At 44.2% G+C, this 20,672-nt stretch overlaps 1 protein-coding gene across 1 annotated transcript in view; it reads right to left on the bottom strand.

The window, feature by feature from the left end:
• Positions 1 to 20,672, bottom strand: part of fras1 (Fraser extracellular matrix complex subunit 1) — a gene marked incomplete at its 5' end in the record, with an annotated part of 98,747 nt that overhangs the window by 58,681 nt on the left and 19,394 nt on the right. The window contains 2 exons of the mRNA XM_084552345.1: positions 342 to 434; positions 3,335 to 3,442. Of these exons, the coding sequence (XP_084408471.1) occupies positions 342 to 434; positions 3,335 to 3,442 (201 nt within the window). The remainder of the gene's footprint in view (positions 1 to 341; positions 435 to 3,334; positions 3,443 to 20,672) is intronic.

Here is a 20,672-nt window from a genome sequence, read left to right as displayed (position 1 = left end):
AGGAGAGGACGCAGGATATGACATGTAAGAAAATACAATCGAGTTTATGAATCCGAATCATCTTTATTGTCACGTATGTTTGCACAAATGAGGAATTAGTGGGTTTTTGGTGAATGGTATGAATGAACAAGTCAGGAAGAAAATCATTAATTGTGCATTAATACGAAATGTGTGGTATCTTTCAAATTAAGATCAGTTTGAAATACTACAGGAGCAGTTCCACTGTCCGTATTTATACAGTCTATGGTTGACACACGCCACATAATGCCAGCTTAAAAAAGTTCATGCACATTAACGGTGAATATCTTGAAAGAAAAGAATGAGAATCCGTTTCCACTTACTCCATAACTGACTCCTTCGTGTTGGCAGGAGCCCTGCGATGAGGAGACGCACTCTGGACAGCACTTGTTGGCAGGAATTCTCAAACGTTCACCCTTTTAAAAAAAAAAGACACACACACACAAATACATGAATATGCAAAACGCAAATAAAAAACCTCATTAACCGACATGTGACACAAATAAACCAACAGTGCATAAAATAACGACTATATGTGAAGACTTTATGAGGTGTGTGCAGCGTGTAGGAGATACAGAACCACCAGGCAGAGCTTTAGCCACGCTGCATTCACACACTAATTGAGGCCGATCGTGCAGCAGGGAGGGAGCTGGCTGGTATTTATTTGTGAATACTAATGGTATGGAATGGTAAAAAGGAGGAGGAGCGCTGTGATTTCAGTAAGGTGAGAGAATTTATTGTGTCAACTGGCAAAATGGAGAAAGCAGAAGCAGAAGCGCGGGGTTTATATTCTACTTTAAACACCAACAGGAACCAGGAACTCCAAACTGAAAGAAGCTGAATTTTGACGGCGTCCTGAAAATCCATCCACCACAGCAGCCGGTTCATGCTACTGAGCTAAAGAGTGAAACCTGAACCTCTCACTCCTGGGTCTCTGCTCTTCAGTGTCTTTTCATTTCAGCCCCTCCATCTTTTCTCTGTCGGCTGCTTTCAGATCTAACACCTCGTTGGGAACCAAAACGAGTTCATCTGACACGGCAGCGCTGCGTTCTTCCCGTCGTCAGACTCAAGGTTTTCCTTTACGACGCAGCGATAATGCAGAGGTCAAGTGATTCTCTGAGGGACGACCTCTGACTCAAAAGAAAATTCAGCACAATCAGAAAGTAGAATAAAAGTCTGTTTTTTGTGTAGAAATGTTTTATTAATTTGAGTTTTCTGTTAATTGTCCATAAAGCTTTTCATCCACTCCATCATGTTTTTATTTCTGAGTTTATTCTTTACGTTACACGACTTAATTTCTTTCAGGTTTTCAATAAGAAATAAAACTTTCCCACGATTTCATTATTGCTGCCTTCAGATGGAACTTGTGTCCTCAGATATTTTATAAAATGACCACACTCACTCACTCACTCACTGCCACTGCTGTAGTTTAAAGTTTGTCATCAGGTTGGGGCCCCTTAGGGGGGGTCCTCTACTTTCATTAAAAGCTTAGTTCATTGCAACTGCTGTAGTTCAAAGTTTGTCGCGTCAGACAGGGGCCCCTTAGGGAAGGCTCCTACTGTCATTACCACTGTTGTAGTTTAAAGCTTGTTGTGTCAGGTGGGGGCCCCTAGGTCCCCTGCTGTTTGTCATCAGGTTGGGGCCCCTCAGGTAGGTCTTCTGCTTTTACTGAAAACTTAGCTCATTGCCTCTGCTGTAGTTTATAGTTTGTCGTGTCAGGTGGGGGCCCCTTAGGGAGGTCTCCTAATAAAAATGTAGCTCATGGTCACTGGAACAGTTTAAAGTTTGCGATGTAGGCGGGGGGCCCTCAGGGAGGTCCCCTACTTTAATTACTTAGTTCATTGCCACTCACTGACAATGTAGTTTAAAGTTTGTCGTGTCAGGTGGGGGCCCCTTATGGACATCTCCTACTATCACTGAAAGCTCAGCTCGTTGCCACTGCTGTAGTTTATAGTGTGTCACATCAAGCAGGGGCCCCTTAGGGTGGACCCCAACTGTCACTGGAACCTCGAGTCATTGCCACCGCTGTAGTTTAAAGTTTGTAGTGTCAGGCAGTGGCCCCTTAATTTAAAGTTTGTCACATCAAGCGGGGGCCCCTTAGGGTGGACCCCAACTGTCACTGGAACCTCGAGTCATTGCCACCGCTGTAATTTAAAGTTTGTCATCAGGTTGGGGCCCCTTATGGAGGTCCTCTACTGAAAGCATTGAAAGCCTAGTTCATTGCAACTGCTGTAGTTTAAAGTTGTTGTGTCAGGTGGGGGCCCCTTAGTGGGGTCCTCTAATTGAATTACTTAGTTCATGGCCACTCACTGACAATATAGTTTAAAGTTTGTCACATCAAGTGGGGGCCCCTTATGGAGGACTCCAACTGTCACAGAAAAGTCGACTCATTGCCACCGCTGTAGTTTAAAGTTTGTTAGCTCTCGGGGGCCCCCCAACTTGCCTGGGGCCCCAAGCTGTTGCCTGCCTTTCCTGCTTAAATCCAAGTATCGTCTCATCTTCAGTGTAGAACGTCACAGAAAATTAAAGATGGATTTAAAAAAAGTCAATAAGAAAAAAAAACTAAAGGAAAAGGTGAAGTCTGAGCTGGTAGATAACGACAGCAGGTTTCAAAAGAAAGCAGACGATCAGGAGCAGGTGAAGTCACATTTTAAAAGCATTTTGAAAACGGAGCGAGCACACGGCCCGCTGAGCGCCGCGACTGGTTTTTAATTAAGACTGGATCTGTAGCCAGCAGAGAGGAATTCATTAGACATTGATTGTTGCCTTTGCTCAGGGATGGGGTTGGATTTGACGCCGTCAGCACCAGCCTTGACGTTTAAATCACATTTGAGAAGAAGAGCGAGGAGGAACGGGCGCATAGGCGGAGGAAATGTGTTTCTGTGAATCCAGAATGAGCCAAAAAATAATAAAAAGAAAGAAAGAAAGAATAAAGGTAGGCTGGAACTAACAGTCTCTGAAGAGTTGTCATTGAGGCGGACTGAACGGTGCAATCGGCAGACTTCATCGCACAATAGTCTGTCAGTTCATTGATTCTTGTTGTAAGGGCAACCCACAGAGGCGAGTGATTAAGTGGAGCCTTATAAGAGGATCTGCAGCGGTGCAGAGAAGGAGGGAGCTTAAAATACCACAAAAAACAAGATTCCTGCTCGTCGAGGCCACGCATTTCACCCAGTCTCTGTGGATTCTGGCGTCTTCTCCACAGGCTTATGTAAAGGGGAGCTAAATTCTGTAGCTGTAGCTTCACAACTATATCTAAAGAAAACAAGATTTTTTAAACGTCTAAACTTTTAAAACGTTTTTAAAATGATCTCACCCTCTGGAAGTTGCACTGGGGGTTGGGGCAGTGGGTTGGTCTGCAGATGGCCACGTCGCTGTAGCAGGTACACTCCTCACACGACTGCGGCCTCCACGATGTGTTGTTCTGTCGGGACAAAAAAAAAAAAAAAAAAACAGATTTGAAACTCTCTGTCGTCTCATACAAACATCCACCTGTCATCTTTATGTCGACAGCCGGGGCGAACGACAGTAAACCTCAGTAAATTAGACCGTGGCGGGCCGCCATTGTGTTCACATTGTATGGGAACCACTGCAGCTGTTGTCTCTAATGGATCTCTACCTGCTGCTGTTTCAGAACCAAGAACAGCTGGTCCCTTTCTCACACTGAAAGTGCACACTTTAAGTTATTATTTATTTGTTTACATCCCATAAAATAAAGCTCAGATTATAATTAAAGCCAGATAACTTCAATGAACACCGTAATTTCACCGCTGTGCTCGTGATCAATAATTACCCAAACGATGACACGCTTTTTGATGACACACAGACTACTCATATTAATTCACTTCATTTCTAATTACTAATTCAATTCAATTTTAATTTATTGATATAGCGTCAATGACAATACAAATTGTCTCAAGACGCTCCACAACATCTGGTCTTAAACCTCCAGCGCAAGCATGAAGGCGACGGTGGCAGGAAGAACTCCCTTTTAACAGGAAGAAACCTTGAGCAGAACCTTAAGCTCACATGGAGGGACCCATCTGCCTAAGGCCGGCCGGTAGATGTCTAATGAACAGACATCACTGATTCATGTGATCATTTCTACTAGTGGTTGAATGAATGAGTTAAACTCCTCTTCCTCAGATCAGCCCTGTTGAGTAGGTGGTCTTTAATGTGACCCAGGACTCATTGTGTGTTCACACTACCAAAGGAAGGAGGTCACATGTGTCCCAGACCACCTCCACATGTGGACTGACACCAGATCAGTGTTCACACCTGGACTCTAGAGACCAGACTGCGATATGCAGCAACCCTGCATTAATATAGAACAGATAATACATCACAGCTTCTGAAACGTGAGCTCTTTTCTATTATCACAGCAGTTTCATTTCAGGCTCTACGAGGTCCGTGACAGCCGTTTACGAAGCAGCATGCTCTTTACTTCAAGCTGTAAAACACTGAAGGATTTCTGCTGCAGGTGGACTGAAGCCGCTTCGTTGCTGATTAAAAGCCTCGAGCGCTGTGGCCAACGAGACCATGAGCTGGGGCAAAGAGGCAGAAAAGCCCGAGATCAGTTCGGCCGGCCGCACACCCGAGCCCCCTTTCAGCGTTCCTCACTATTTGTCAATAGCTCATAACAGCTAGCTGACAATGTCTTATGGCTAGCTTAAAGCCAGAACTAAATCAATATTCCAGCGCCCGCATGTGCTCAGATATATCATCTCACAGCACATAAATCCAATTTAGCTGAACGATTAATAACCAACGCATGACGGGAATATCCAGAGCTGCTTATGGAGTGGGTCCTTCATGGTGACACCCTAATTAAAGCAGATACCTTTTAATAGACAGGAAGCTCTAACCTTAGGGCTCAACTTACTATTCTCACATGTACAGATGAAAAATAGAATCTATTTCAGGTCAGGACGAACTAAACTCATCTGTAAGTAGAAGAACACAAGTTATTAAAGTTATTAAAAGTTATTAGAACTGTATAAATTCACTTTCTGACTGTACGGATCAACCATGGTAGTTTAAATAACAACAAGAACTACAAGACGCTGAGAAACCGAGCAACGGACACCGTTTACACTGATCAATATTTATCAACGTGGTCAATGATCGTGATCAGAGATGAACCGTTTCCATGGAGACTAAACAAAATGATCTGATCAGATACATGTGTTTACATCAAACCATCAATCACTGGAGAGCTTTAATAACATAGTGGCTCTGCTGCTGGGAGGCATCAAAAGAAGAAGAAGAAGAAGAAGAAGAAGAAGGGGGGTAGAGTGCAAGACAAAGGAGTAGAAGGAAGAAGAACGGGAAGAAGAAGAAGAAGCGGAAGAGGAAGAGGAAGAGGAGGAAGAGGACAAGACGAAGGGGTAGGAGGAAGAGGAGAAGAAGAGAAGAAGAAGAGGAGGAGGAGGAGGAGGAGGAGGAGGAGGGGGAGGAGGAGGAGGAGGAGGACAAGACAAATGAGTAGAAGGTAGAGGAGAAGAATAAGAGGAGGAGGAGGGGGCGGAGTACATGACAAAGGAGTAGAAGGAAGAAGAACGGGAAGAAGAAGAAGAAAAGGAAGAAAAGGAGGAGAAGAAGAAGAAGACAAAGGAGTAGAAGGGAGAAGAAGAAGAAGAAAAAGAGGAGGAGGACAGAGGAAGAAGAAGAAGAAGACTGAAGGCTGTTTCCATGGACGCCAAATGAAATGATGTGAAATTATTGACAGAGTGGTTCTGCTGCTGCAAATATAACAGAGGAAGTTTCTTTCTCTCCAGTCCTGAAATGATGAAGAAGACGACGACCAAGATGTCTCCACGTCTCCATTGTCACATAGATTCCATCTTGGTTCATCTTGTTTATCTACCTCCATGTTTCTGTCCCTCCTGGAAACTCCTCACCTGATGATGATTAGTAAAGGTTACCATGGTGGTGGTAACCACCACCATTCTAAGGTAATTTGTTCTGACCGATCAGTCTGATCTGATCCAAGAGGCTACACAAGGCTTTTATATTCTGATTATTAGCGTCAAAACTTTCAATAAGACACCAGCTGCACCAGTTTCTACCAGGACTGTCCCGTTCGTCTACAAACAGTAAAACCATCCAGGACTTGCTCATGAACTTCATTTCCCCCTGCACCTGCACATCTCGATTAAAACCCCCGGTAGCAGAACACCGTTAAACCTACGGGACAAACAGGACGGGACATGTAGCTACACAGGGTTTTATAGGTTTCCCTCCCACACATCCAGTCAGCATTCAGCTGCCTGGGACTAGAACATGGAGGTCCTACACGTTATGAGGAGAAAATAACATGTTAAATGAAGCCCTTAAATCACGGCGGGGAACACTTCTGGCAGCGCACCTGGCTAAGTGAAATTATAAAGTGAGCGATAAATCCACAAAGTAGGGTCACGCAGCACATTATGACCTGGCACAGCTGCAACAGGTTGGGACTTATTGAAGATAAGATAAGGAGGTCTAGAGATTATATAGATATGAAGTCATTCATCTACAGGGGAACCATGAACAAACTAACACAACACCTGGACAATCTGAAATTCAGTAAGGATGCAGTCAAATGTAGGAGGAGTTAGAGGTCTGAAAGACAAAGACAGAGGTGACACCATGAGAATTTAATGAAGGGAAGCAGCCAGCCCTCCTGGAGACAGTCTAGGAGCTCCCTATAGTCTGGTTTATGTGTCTGTGTGTCCTCACAGCTGTGGCCAGATGTGTGTTGACTTTTATGTGAGGTCATACGTGTCATGGTCGATCTCCACATTAATGTTCAAGCTCAGAGATGAGGTGTGGAGTGAGGGGGCGTAGTAAGTGACCTTCAGAACTGACAGAAATGTGGTTTCGACCGAGAGCTGCAGTTTTCCTCAAGCGTATGGTTCACACAGGACTGGGACAGGTGACGCACTTTAATTCTACTACGACTTAAAGCTATTTAAAGGAACAATCCAACATTTATCTTAACAAAGAAGATTAGAATACGACTCTACAACCAGCAGGTACATCACAGGTGCCATTTTCAGGATGGATAAACTAATAAACACCAAACTGCTTGGTTCACACCAACCTGAACAGAGTCCCAAAACAGTGGCCACCTCTACGTACCCGTGGTCACACCTGGAATCAAGATGCCCCTTGAGATCTGATCTCCGTTTGTGTGTCTGTAAATCAGCAGCGCCATCATGTGGTCAGTAGAATATTGTACCAGCTGCTGTCTCTAATGGATCTCTACCTACCGCTGGATCAGAACCATCAACAGCTTGTTGACTTGGAGACATGATCCAGATGTTGGAACAAGATGGAAAGACTTTTAGTGTTCCTTCTAAAGATCTGCACAAATGTGTCCTCCACGAATATGGCCAGGTGTTGTGGACGGCCAGCTCTGCTGTGAACTGAGTTTAGCTTATTTTACTTTAGCTTTGTTTGTTTATCTTAGCCAATCCTAACTTAGTTCATCTTGTTGTACCTTAGCTCAGTTTAGCTTAGCTTCATTTAGGCTGTCTTATCTTAGTTTATCTTACGTTTGCTCAGCTCTTAATTAATTTTGATCAGTTTATCTTTGCTTAACTTATATCTTAGCTTAGTTTAGCTCAGCCCATCTTATTGTATCTTAGCTTTTTGTAATCTAGCTAACCTTAGTTTCAAACATTTGGTTTAATTTATCGTAATTTAGTTTTGTTCAGTTAATCTTACTTTAGCTTTTTGTTTCTTTGCTTATCTTATCTTTCACCTTCACTCAGTGTATCTTATTTTAATATATCTTGATTATCTTATCTTAGTATATCTTATACTTGAGCAACGCCCCTAACCCCTAAAGCCCTACCCTGGTGCACATGTATGGCTCCCACTACTTCCCTCGCGTGCTCACTACACTTAACTTTCAGATGGATTGGTTATTTCCATAGAACTAATTCTTCGTACGTGCGCCCGCTTGGCCAATAAAGCAGATTTTTCCATTTCATTGTATTGTGTAGGAGGACACTGTTCCTCTCTGTCATCACTGTAATTACAGTAGAAGCTTCAAACAGGATTCTAGAACAAGAAACAGAGACATATTCACTGCAGGATGCACTCAGAGCTCTACCACACTGTGCATTTGCACTATAGCAGGGAAAGGAAATGTCTCTCAGGTAATTTGTTCTGACCGCAAAGAGCAGCTCGTCACACTGAGTGTACCAATCACCCTCAGACTCTGTCTTATAAAAAGACCAGACACCTGCTCGTGGCCTTTTCCTCAACGTTACGTGAAGAAGTTTCTTCCATACAGTCACTGAGGAGGTGCGACTTCCTGGACATAATTTCAGAGAATGATCCACAACGCCAGCCGACTTCTGTGGAGTCCAACGAGGTGCCAGGCTGTTCTTTATCACAGCCTCCTAACAGATCGCCCTCAGACAGGAAAGAGGTTCAAAGCAAACTTTTAAATGGGAGATTATTCTGATCAGAGCAGAACAGGAGAACTCCAGGCTGCTCAGCTGCTCAGACATCCTCTCACTCAGATTTTATCAAACATCTATTCAGAAGGAAAGCAGGAAGATTGATTGTTTTGTTTTTTTAGAAAGTTAGGGTTAGGGTTGGGTCTGGATGGATGTCAAAGGTTTGAAAGGAGTTGAAATTTACTTGAAAGAAAGAAAATAACTAAAGCTCCAGCTCTAAGTCATGTTTCCACAGAGAGATTCCTGTTTTTCACACAATAAGAAAAGAGATGCATGGAACATGATGGAGTTCTAGAACTAAAATCTGATGATAAAAACTATGAGGAAACGTTGACAAGACGAGACTAGAGTGTTGTTTGATGTGATGAGATGTTATTTGAATATCAGAAAATCAAAATACATGATGTCTTTGTATGGGCTGTCATGTGATTGGATAAGGGACATTAGCCCTTATCTGATCTCAGTTAGCATTAGCTACCAAAATTAGCAAGCTGCTTGCTGCTAGCTTCTGTGGCTACAAATGTTACCTTCATTAAACTGTTCCAAAATGAGATAAACTCTGATTTCTGTTTAGTCTAAAGACAACGTACAAAATGAATGTCGTTAGTTGCAGTTTGACTAAATGCAATAATTTAAAGTTGAGCAAAATGTAATGACTTTTCATCGACTAAAATGATAATGACGAATGACTTCTTAATGAATAAGAAGCATGTCCGTCTGAAGACTAAATCATAAATGTCTGTCAACATTCATATAACTGTGACTTAAATTAGATCAACAGGGTCACTGGAGTTAATAATCATCCCGTGTCCACGTGTCCTGTTTTAGCTCTGTGGACGCCGCTCCTATCACCAACCTTTTCTTATTTGAGCTCAGTAAAATGAGCCTGGGGGGGGGGGGGGGGCTCAGCGGCTCAGAGGAGGTCGGGCTCAATTCCAAACCCACGTCCGTCCTTCCTCCTCCGTGGACCTCCAGGAGAATGGGTTTGACCCGAGGTTCATTATGAAACATGGACCTCTTCAAGCGGACAGTGCAGAGGGGGGGGAGCAGAGATTTCTCAATGAACAGGGACTCCTTATTACCTGACCCCCCCGCCCCGCCCCCCTCCTGCTCTGACAACCCAGAGCCAGGGGAGCTATACAGCGGACAGCAGCGTGAGTGGTGGTGGTAATTCCTGCCCTCCGCCCAGGGAGGTCGTCCCCTACAGGGACTCGTACCTGGAACCCGTTGATTAAATGTCCCAGGAGTTGAGGGGCTTATTTCGCTCAGATTTGATTTAGAACCGAAGAAACTCGGTGAACGTGGCTGCACGCCTCCAGCTCCAGAAAGAAAAGAGGCAGAGCGAACCTTTAACCAAAGGAACCATGCCGTCTGAACATGTGTACGTTTAAAGAAAAGCACAGACAAGGACAAGAAAGCAATTAATTAATCAATGAATTAAATAAACACAAAGTCACTCTGGGCTTTCCATCCATGTACACCGATCAGCCACAACATTAAAACCACTGAGAGGCACGGAAACGCTTTAGGAACAACAAAAAAAAACATGAAGAACATCACAAGGTGTTGACCTGGCCTCCAAATTCACTAGATCCCAAACTGATCAAGTATCTGTGGGATGATCCACAGAGACACCTCCCCTCAAATGCCCCCCCAGATTTAAATTTATCTTTACTAAATAAATCTGGATAAATCCAGTCATTGCTGCAAGTTGATTAGTGATTTTTCTGAGGTGGTTACTCTTGGTCTTCCCTTCCATCATCAGAGCCCGTTTCATGAACAACGTTTTGTTTTGGGGTTTTTTTTGCAGCTGGACCTCCATGTTTTAAAGTAATGATGAGCTGTCCTTTGTCTTGACTCAGCTGAGTGGTTCTCAATGTAATAAGGATCAGAGGAGCAGTCGAATAGTGAACTTGACGAGGCCTGACTGAAAGAACGCCGAGCTGTCATCGAAGCAAAAGGTGGCCACTGGAGACCACATTATTTAGCAGCGTGAACACACAATGTGTCCCAGCCACATTGACGGACCGTCCACTCAACAGACGTCCTGTGTGCAAGAAGAATTTTGACTCATTTATTCAGAAAGAAAGAAAGAAAGAAAACAGACAGCTACTGTTTTGAATAATCGCCAGAAAACTCAAAAACTGTCCTTGTAGCTGTTAACTTATTAAATTATAATTAAATCTAAACAAGAATGAACTGTCTGATTGTGTCAATTAAATGCATCAAACAAAACACAGCACAGTGGTGAGATTACTCTGTTTATAAAAGCTTCCAGCTGTGATCTGAGCTTTGTCTCTAAAATAACTAACATCAGGGCGGAGATACGTAAATTAATTAATTAATAAATGAAAAGATAATAAGTTGACATGTGAGAGGCTTTTACAGCTTGTTCCACAATTTGCATTAAGTCCCCACATCAGGGCACACATACAATACAACAGTACTGTTCGTGGTTCTGAAACAGCAGTAGATAGGGATACATTGTTTAAGACAGCAGCTGTTAATTCTACTGCACTTTCACCGTTACCTAAATGTTGCTATGGAAAGAGCTGTAATTACTCATTGGTTTTATGACTTTGTGCAGATATTGATTGCAGCATTTTAATCCCAGGTGTGTCCACACGTAGTTACAGCTACTTGTGATTGGATCAGGACACATGTTGATGCCAGGTCAGGACCTATAACTACTTGAAAACCAAACTTCTAAACTAAACTTCTGTGTCCTGATGGTACACTAGATGAAAGACGCCGTATATTATTCCACAGATATTATTTATGGCCGTCTCTGCTTCTTAACATCGAGCCGAGGTAGCACTGGGGACGCCGTGTTCTTATCAGTTAAGTGGAAAGTTAAGTGATGACAGAGCTGTAGCGTTAACCTCCATTAGTTTAGTTCAGAAGTCTGTGGTCGCAGTGGGACGCCCCGAGTGAGGAGAGCGTCTCACCGATTGAATCTCAAACAGGACGGGGGTGAAAAACAACCTGCGTCCCAGAGTCAATTCTCCCCGGACGAATAAAGAGCGAGGGGAGGACCGGGTTGCTCCATGCTCCGGCTAAAGCAGCACATTCAATTAAAATCCAATCGAGAACAAACGGCAGAGTCAAACACTCACAGGCCTCGGTTTTGTTGAGCTGTCACTTACACTAGTTGGACTCTCCCAACTCAAGACGGGGAGGGGTGAAGGAGGAGAGGCAGCCTGGCCGACAAGCAGAACGTAATTGGACTAAAATTGGGCCAGGTGCTGATAGAAACTAAAGCTATTACTGAAGCAGATTCAATCTGGGGACATGATGGCTTGGAGCGGCCGAGCAGCGCCTCTGCAGACCCAAACACTTAGGACGGCTGCAAAAACACGTCTCCTCGGGGGGGAACCTGATTCTGTCAGCACAGCTTTGTGTTTACAGCTGATCAACCTGATTTCACCAAAGCCTGAACTTCTGTTTACAGCAATACCTGAGTCAGGTCTCTCACTGGGTAGAAATCAAAGCAGGTGATCTGATCAGAGTGAGGCGATCACAACAAGAGTCTGACTCCAAATCACGTTTGAAAGAAAAAGAATTACAAAAAAAAGAAGATTTTAGGGAAATAATTAACTGACACTGTGATATACAGTAGATGATTGTGTAGCCATAACATTATGACCACTGACAGGAGTAAGTAAATAACATATAAACCATCTTGTGACAGTTCAATGTTCTGCTGGGAAACTTCTGGACCTGGCATTCATTGGTGTGGATGTTACTTAGACATGTAGCACCCACCTAGACCAGACACTGCCATCCTGCTGGGGATGGCTGCGGCCAGGCACCCCACCCCAAAGCAATGGGGTGGGGGTGCCTGGCAGCAGCCATCCCCAGCAGGATGCAGCCTGACACAGACACACACACAAAAACACTTTAGGAACAACTAAAAAAAAAAACATGAAGAACAGCACAAGGTGTGGACCTGGCCTCCAAATTCACTAGATCCCAAACTGATCAAGTATCTGTGGGATGATCCACAGAGGCCCCTCCCCTCAAAGCCCCCAGACACCACAGGACACCCTCAGAAGGCCCGTGTCCATTCTCTGATGAGTCACCACAAAGTCTCTCTGTTGGAAACTGATTCTTCTCCAGCAAAGATCTGCCAGACCAATCAGATGGTGTGAATTTCTGTAAATTGCTCTATTTGGTTGGAGGACTTGTAAACTGTAAATCACAGACAACTGCACAGCTATTACTTTATTTAATTGTTTATTTAATAGTAGGGTTTCAGTCGGGTTTGGCCTCAGGCTGCAGAGCTAGATCAGCATTCAGAACAAGAACACAAAACATTTCTGCTCAAGTTGTACTAAATGTATGAAAAAGGTCACTAAGCATGAAAACCAGACGTCAGAACCAGCAGCTCGATGGATGCTGGAGGGAAGTCAGCTGTTTGATGTTTTCCTGATATCAAAAAAGCAGAGAAAGAAAGTGCTGTTTCCACCTTCTTCTAACCGCCCGTCTGACAAAGCAGGATCAACAAACAGCTCGTCCACGCCGCCTGCTCTCGAGCTGCCTCCTCATCACTCTGCATCTCCACTGGAAGCAGGAGGGGAGTTAACTTTTCCGTTGTTAGAGGGCAACAGCTGCGCCCCTCCTGTTTTGCCAATAAATCCCCTGCTCAGATGCACTCTGAGGTATTCATCTGCCGCCATTTGATTGCTTCGTCCCGCGACTCCTTCCTCCAGCGCCCGGCCGAGCGAGCGCATGCTAATTTCTCGCGAGCCGAGCTGTGAGAACAAGGAGAGTCGCCGAGCGGCTCAGACGGACGGTGACTCTGCCAAGAAGTCTGATTTAATCAAAGCTTTGGCAAATAGTCAAAGTGTGAGAGAGGAGTGTGAGGGCTCCGTCTGCCCAGTGGTCTGATCATGAATCTCCACAGCGGTTCAGTGTGTCATCCATCATCTGACGACCAATACAAGTTATCTAGCAGCTGATGAATCTGCATTTAAAGCAGGCCACTGTGTGCTCTGCCACGGGCTAAGCACTGTTATGCTAATGACTTCAAACACTAGTCTGGGGGGGAGGGGGGAGGTGGAGTTTAAAAGTTGTGACTTAGCTCATTGATTCAACTCAACCCCCCCATGTCTCTGGTCCAATTAGTGGACCTGCTGGTAGGACATGACAAATGACTGGCTGATCGTTGGCTTCCCAGCGCCCATAAATCCAGCTGTCTGCCCTCGCCCTGCCACGGATGCTATCGCTCCTGCAGCCAAAATATCAGCATCAAGAACGTAATGGGTTCTGGATCATCACACACAGAAACCCCCCCTCCCCACGAAAGAGTCACGAAGACAGAGAAACAAGACACACTGAGCAGATTCATTAATACACTTTAGGCCTGATATGCCACAGCGATATATCTGCAGCATCTACTGAGTTTTATTGAGGCAGCTTTTATGTGACGGTGCAAACTGAAACGACTCTGGGCCGCTCTGTTTGGACTCTACCGGGCTGACCCATTTAACAGGGTTCTTGTTGGTTCTAAGTCCACTCTAGCAAAAGTTAGCAGTTTCTGGAAAACCACATCAACAACGTGACTCCATCCACGCCCTCGTCACCTCATACATCAGCTGCTGTAACTCTGTCCTCTTTGGTCTACCCTCCAAATGTCTCCATAAACTACAGCTGGCTCGTATCATCACCAGAACTCCCTCCATGGACCACATCACCTCAGGTCTTCAGCAGCTCCACTAGCTTCCAATAAAATCCCATATTGAATACATGTTCCTGCCACTACTCTACAAGGTTCTTCACAACCGAGCTCCATCAGATCTGTCTGAACTTCTCCAACTATATGAACCTTCCCGTACTTATTGCTCCACCTGCCCAACTGTCCACCATGGATGTCAGAGCATTCAGTTACTCAGTTCCTCCTCTACTTTGGGACACTGCTCGTTCCTGACATTTATCTTATCAATTTATCTTATCTTATTTCTACAAACTTTTCAATCTGCTTTTATTTATATTACATTATATGTTTAATTCTTATGACGTTTTATGTAAGGCTTTAAAATGGATGGATGGATGGATGGATGGATCATGGATGGATGGATGATAGGATGATGGATGGATGATATGAATGGATGGATGGATACTTTATTTATCCTCTGGGAAATTCAGTGTCCATTAGCTTCATCACATTGAAACAGTTGAAGATATGAAAGATATTTAAGTTTTTTTATGTATATATAAAAAATGCTGTGTAAAGCATCTACAGTCGTATCATGAATGAGCAGCTCTGTAGAGTCGTTTGACCTGAAGAACATACGACCTCCTCAACCTGTTCTGATACCACAGATAAAGTTGGAGGCTGATAGGTCTTCAAAGGACGAGTGTTTTAGTTTGGGTCTTTATCTTCATTCATGTAAAATCACCAGTAACTCTTCATCATTCCTGACAGCTTAGACTGAACCCTCCACAGAGGAAGAAGGACCGAGGCCTCGTCTGACTGAACCGATCTGACTTTTCTTTCGCTGCTGCACATCCTATTGATGCCATCGCTCCCGCAGCTGAATATCAGCATCAAGCACGTAATGTTGTTCTGGATCATCACACAGACGGGGCCCCCGAGAGCAGCTTCATAAATATGTTTTCACGGCGATATTTGCAAAATCTACTGAGTTTTATTGAGGCAGCTTTTATGTGATGGTGCAAACTGAAACGACTCCGGGCCACTCTGTTTGGACTCTACCGGGCTGCAGTCACAGCCGCTGACCCATTTAACACGGTCAAGAATAGAAATGCACACTCATTGCTCGCTGGTTAATATTTCTGAGCTTCCAAGACCCCAAAAACTGGAAACCAACCGCAAAGGGACAGATTTGACATAAATCATAAGTCAGAGACACAGAGGAAGCCCTGACAGAGGAAAGTTTACGGCGATGCCCAGGTGTGATAAAACGACAAACAGAAGCACCTCGCTCAATAATTCACCTCCTCTGTCACGGCGGTCATTACCTCCGATGAGAAGCCAGCGCCGCGAGTCCACGCGGAACTCTGAACGCGCTCAAATTGTTTGCGCTGCACTTCAGATTCACTTTGATTTACCAGTTTCTACCTCTGAGAACGGAAAGAAACCATTTTCTGTGAGTCAAAGAAATCTCAGGGACTCAAGAGCGAGAGCAGCAAAACAAAAAAAGAAAAGAAATTACAGCGACGGAGATGTAGCAGGTGAGCAGAAAGTGGCGCTGGGTATTTCATCTCATAAGGCCCGCAGTGATACATAATGCATGTCGGCTGCATTCAGTCTGAGCAGCGCGTTTCCTCTCGCTGTGCAGCTTTGGACGGGCTGACTCATTCATTATCCAGCGTACAGGATCCTCACAGCCGACAAAACTCATTTGCATTCTCTCAAAAAGATTCCACGTCGAAGCCATGTTGCATAATTCGGATTGTGTTTGACAAATCTATCTAATTTGTTCATGTTCTGCGGCTCCTTGTTGGACCTGCGGCGACACATCAGCATCGTCTTAGATGTTTCACCGCAAGAAAAATAAAAAAAAAACTGGGCAAGCAACAGTCTGTCAGCTCTGAGAAAAGAACGACAGCTTTTAGACAAACAGAAGGGTAAATATTTCATGCATGTAGATATCAGCTGAGAGAGCAAACCCCTTTAGTCTGTTTATTGTTTTATCTGATGAATGTTCCAGGAGGAGGAGGAGGAGGAAGATGATTTAAAGGAAGGTCAGAATCTGACCTCACATCCGTGTACGCGCGAGCAAAACCTCAATAATTCATCAGCTCTCCGCTGAGGCGAGCAGATAGTCAGGTTAGGTGATGCACACGGCGGGCGAGCAAGTTTCTAAATCGCCGCCTTCCACTTCCAAGAATCTAGAAAATGCGAGACGAGTTAAATATTAACGAGTGATTTCTGACCCATTTCGACGCCTCAGATTTCTCGTGGGGGGAGCTTGTGAATCTGTAACCGAATGTTAATTTGGGGCAGAGTTCTGTCTGCAACAAATAGCAGCTGGATAATGTTTCATGAGGCTGAAACTTCAGACGCAGACAGAAGGAACGGGGGGAGAGGTCGGAGGATGTCCGTTACTGGTGAGCTCCGAAGCTTACGACCACGCCGGATACGAACCGGAGTCATGCTGCACATTCACAGCCAAGGTTTAACTGCACCCTATCAATCTTAACTCATTAACTACGGCCATTAAACATAAATATGCTGGTTTGTCTCACATTGTTTATGCATCACCATTAACCAGTTGAGGCCTGACATATTAAATAATAGTCAGAAAAGTCTATTTTTTTAAATTGAAGAGCTTATCGGACCTTTAAATAAAATCCAACAGTGAATAAATAATTAAAAAGATTCATTTCCACATATAATTGTTTTCATTTGTAGAACAAAAAAAAATAAAAAATTGGCTAAAATGGAATTAGTTAATGTATATATTTAATGATCTTAATCTGTTTAATTCATTTTGAAAAACTGAAAAATAATAAAAAAAATAAACTGACATAGTGACAGACATGCATCATGAAATGCTTTACAGTAAAGTTGTACTATAACTATGATTTTACTGTAACTTGATGTATAAAGTATGAATTAATTATAGGCTGCTTCAGTAGTTCATTATGAAATATCAGTAAATGATATTCATATCAAAATTAGCAATATTTCCTCCAAAAACAAAAAAATAAATCCATGAATTCAACCATTTTGGAAACGGCTGCCAAAAGCTACTGACTGCAGAGCCTGGATGAATCCACCAGGGGGCAGATGACAGGGTTTTTCAGGGACGTATTGATGGTGCAGGTGGTGCAAAAGTCTCAGAAACTCATGAATTAATTGGTGTTGAAGTTGACACTTGACACTTGATGCTAAAATGAAGCTAGGACATTAGTCTGACTGTTGGTTGGTGGTCGGAGCGGGGCTGATGCAAATAGCAGTGCTAATGGAGATGCTAATGGTGATGCTAATGGAGATGCTAAGGGCTAGCATGGCATTGCTGTTTTCCAGGCGTTAGTTTTTCCACATTGAAACCTCTAAAACTAAACACCAGGTCAGTGTTAACAACTTTCATTCATTCATTTTCCATAACAGCTTGTACCCTGGAGGTTTGCGGGGGGGCTATCCCAACTGTCATTGGGGCGAGAGGTGGGGTACACCCTGTACAGGTCTCCAGTCTATTTGACTGTGTAATTGTGCTTTAAAGAGTTGGTCCAGCCTTCAGCAGATGGGTCCCTCCATATGAGCTTAAGGTTCTGCTCAAAGTTTCTTCCTGTTAAACTGAATTGAACTGAACTAAGAGAAGTTTTCCTCTCCCAGTGAAACAGCCGCTGGTTTAGTCCCGGTGCTGAAACTTTCTCTTCAGAGTGAAGTTTAGTGAAAATGCGACGCAGCGAGTTCAAGATAATAAAATCTAAAGCGCGTTAAACAGGAGCAGGAAGTTTTCGCGTTACTCTGCTTGGGTGTTAAAGGACTACATGGATCACCGACACACACACACGGATGTATGGATCACCAGACTGACAGCTCTCTGACAGCTCTAGCAGCCGAAGGAAACCTGACACCGGGAAACGAGGCGCTGGCGTCTGAGTCGGAGCAGCAGCTGTGGGACGGCGTCTAGTTTAGGACCGGGTGGGCTCAGCTCTCTGAGCTGCACAATAAAAATAAACCGTTTGATTTGGTGATGAGCGTGTGGAGGAGGTCATCAAAGCAGAGTTCAGCTAAAGGCTGGAGAGCTGCAATGAAACACACAGTCCAGACCCTGGACAGGTCTCCAGTCTATCACAGGGCTAACACAGAGAGACACTCACACCTACGACCAGTTTAGAATCACCAATGAACCTAACCAGCATGTCTTTGGACGGTGGGAGGAAGCTGGAGTACCTGAAGAGAACCCATGCACCAACGTGCAAAAGGTCTGGATTAGAACCCAGAACCTTCTTGCTGTGAGGCATCAGTGCTAACCACCACCCCACTGTGCCTCTATTGGCTTCCAGTGTTTATTTATTTACAATATATGAAATAATAAAGCACTGCTGCCATGGGGAGCTTCTAGTTTCTATTCACTCAGAAAATATTAGCTCCTGCAACTGCCATCAAACAGAAGTTTTAATTGTTTATGCCTGGTTAAAATACTTGTGCTAGTAACTAAGAACATATGTGAAATGGGACAAGCATAACCAATGTCCTTTGTAGCTAAACAGCTGATGAAGAGGCAGAGACATTTTCCCAGTGTCCATGGAAGATGTCAGTGAAGTTGCGTTGCAGCATGTTTGACAAGACGTGCATAGTTTAGTGGTAACAGCTCCTCATAACCGTGATAGTAACTCTTGATGTTGCTGGTTCCTCTCTGGTTGGAAGCAAGCCGTTCTCTCTGAGCATGTCTGCTCCACGTTTGAGGAGTTTCCAGGAGGGACAGAAACATGGAGGTAGAAAAACAAGATGAACCAAGATGGAATCCAACGTTGGAGACATCTTGGTCATCTTCTAAGATGTCTTCTACACGTTCAGGGATGGACACAAATATGCGTCCGTGAAGGTTCTCCAGGTCATGCTAAATCCAAAAGGACAAGATGAAGCAAGGACAACTGGACTTGCAGTGTTTCTTGAAGATGTTTCCTCCAAGTAGCTTCTTCAGAATTTCTCCTGCTCTGTGGCCCCTTCACTGTGGAGAGTTGGTGTAAACTTATCTTGATGATGCCTGCATCTTAGGTTCAAATAAACTTCAAGTTTCCTTGAGGTCCTCTTATACTCCAGCACTAGTCTAGGTGCATGTTCTGTGAAGGCTCTCCAGGTCATCCAGGTCATGGTGTATACTATAGTTTATATGGTTGAAGATGTTTCATCCAGGTAGCTTCCTTGCTGATGTTCTGAGGCTCTTCTTCTGTTCTATTTCCTGCAGAACCTCTTTGCCAGTAAAGCTCCACAGTGATTGACATTTTGCAGTAGGTCAACACACATCATCTGATCAGATCAAACGTAGAAATGTCCAATCCCAGACACTCTCTTTACAGAAGACGACCACGGAGCTTCTCCAGATTCCATGCATGTGCTTGGCATCACAACATCATTGTGGATTTCACTTTTCTGAACCACACCACAGCCTGACTCCGTGAGTCCAGCAGCTATTTGGGCTTAAACACTCCCTCCACACCGTCCTCCTGCTCTCTGTGTGATATCGGCGTCATGTCTGAGAACAAGAGGAGCTCGGCCGATGTTAAAGGAGCTAAACTGGTCAAAGTGTGTGTGTCCAGATGTGTGTTTGACTATAATCCTCTCTCCCTGCTCTGTAATTGGGTTTCCAGCAGCTCAGACCCAGGCTGCATCCTCCTGTTAGGGGAGCTTTGGCCCAATTTATTTTATTTTTTTTCTGGAGAATCAGGACACATTGCAGATTCTTAAACATACCCCCCACCTCTACAAACACTCCGACAAGATGCTGCTGCAATTTCTACACAGCGAGAAGTGATGTTCCAGGCATCACGCTGTGCTCTGGTGTTAGCAGGAGGAGGAGCTGCTTGGCGCTGCAGCGTCGCCCTGCAGGGTGACTGACAAGCTGAGTGCATTACCACGGCTCAACGTTTCATTACAGTACTTTGATGGCATTACAGAAAGAATTCACTCCAAACATCCGTCTAACTTCAGCCTAAAATATATTTTAACCTCAACCCTAAAACCCTGGTTAACCACGTGAAGAGCTTCTACGCTGCAGCTCCAGACCCTACGTTGTAACCGGTAACGTGCACCTTCCTGCAACAGCTGTGACTGGACAGAAATGTGTCTCAGACGAGCACAGAAGGTCCTCAGATGATCTACTCAGATGTCTTCTCTGTGTTCTCTGAGCACACAGACGACTTACAAAGTGACTTCCTGTCACTGCTGCAAACAGCACAGCGGTGAAATTACTGTCTCTATGGAAGCTTCCAGGGTTCCAGTTGTAATCTACTCACAGACTTTGCAGCTTATTCCAAAATATGCATTGTCATGTGCACGTTGCATTTAATCTCTGCTTGGTTCGTGTTCAATTGAGACAAAGTCCTCAACACTAAAACAGGTTATGTGGTTGGTTATGATTTTGCAGGAAATTATCTATTTGAAAATTCAGGGCAAGTATGGGAGCTGGCATTTACACTGATCAGGCATAACATTATGACCACCTTCCTAATACTGTTTAGGTCTCCCTTGTGGTAACTCATCAGAGAATGGACATGGGC

The sequence above is a fragment of the Chelon labrosus genome (assembly GCF_963514085.1).
Source record: "Chelon labrosus genome assembly, chromosome: 9".
In the NCBI taxonomy this organism is placed as follows: domain Eukaryota; kingdom Metazoa; phylum Chordata; class Actinopteri; order Mugiliformes; family Mugilidae; genus Chelon; species Chelon labrosus.
This window is presented reverse-complemented; position numbering and strand designations above follow the sequence as displayed.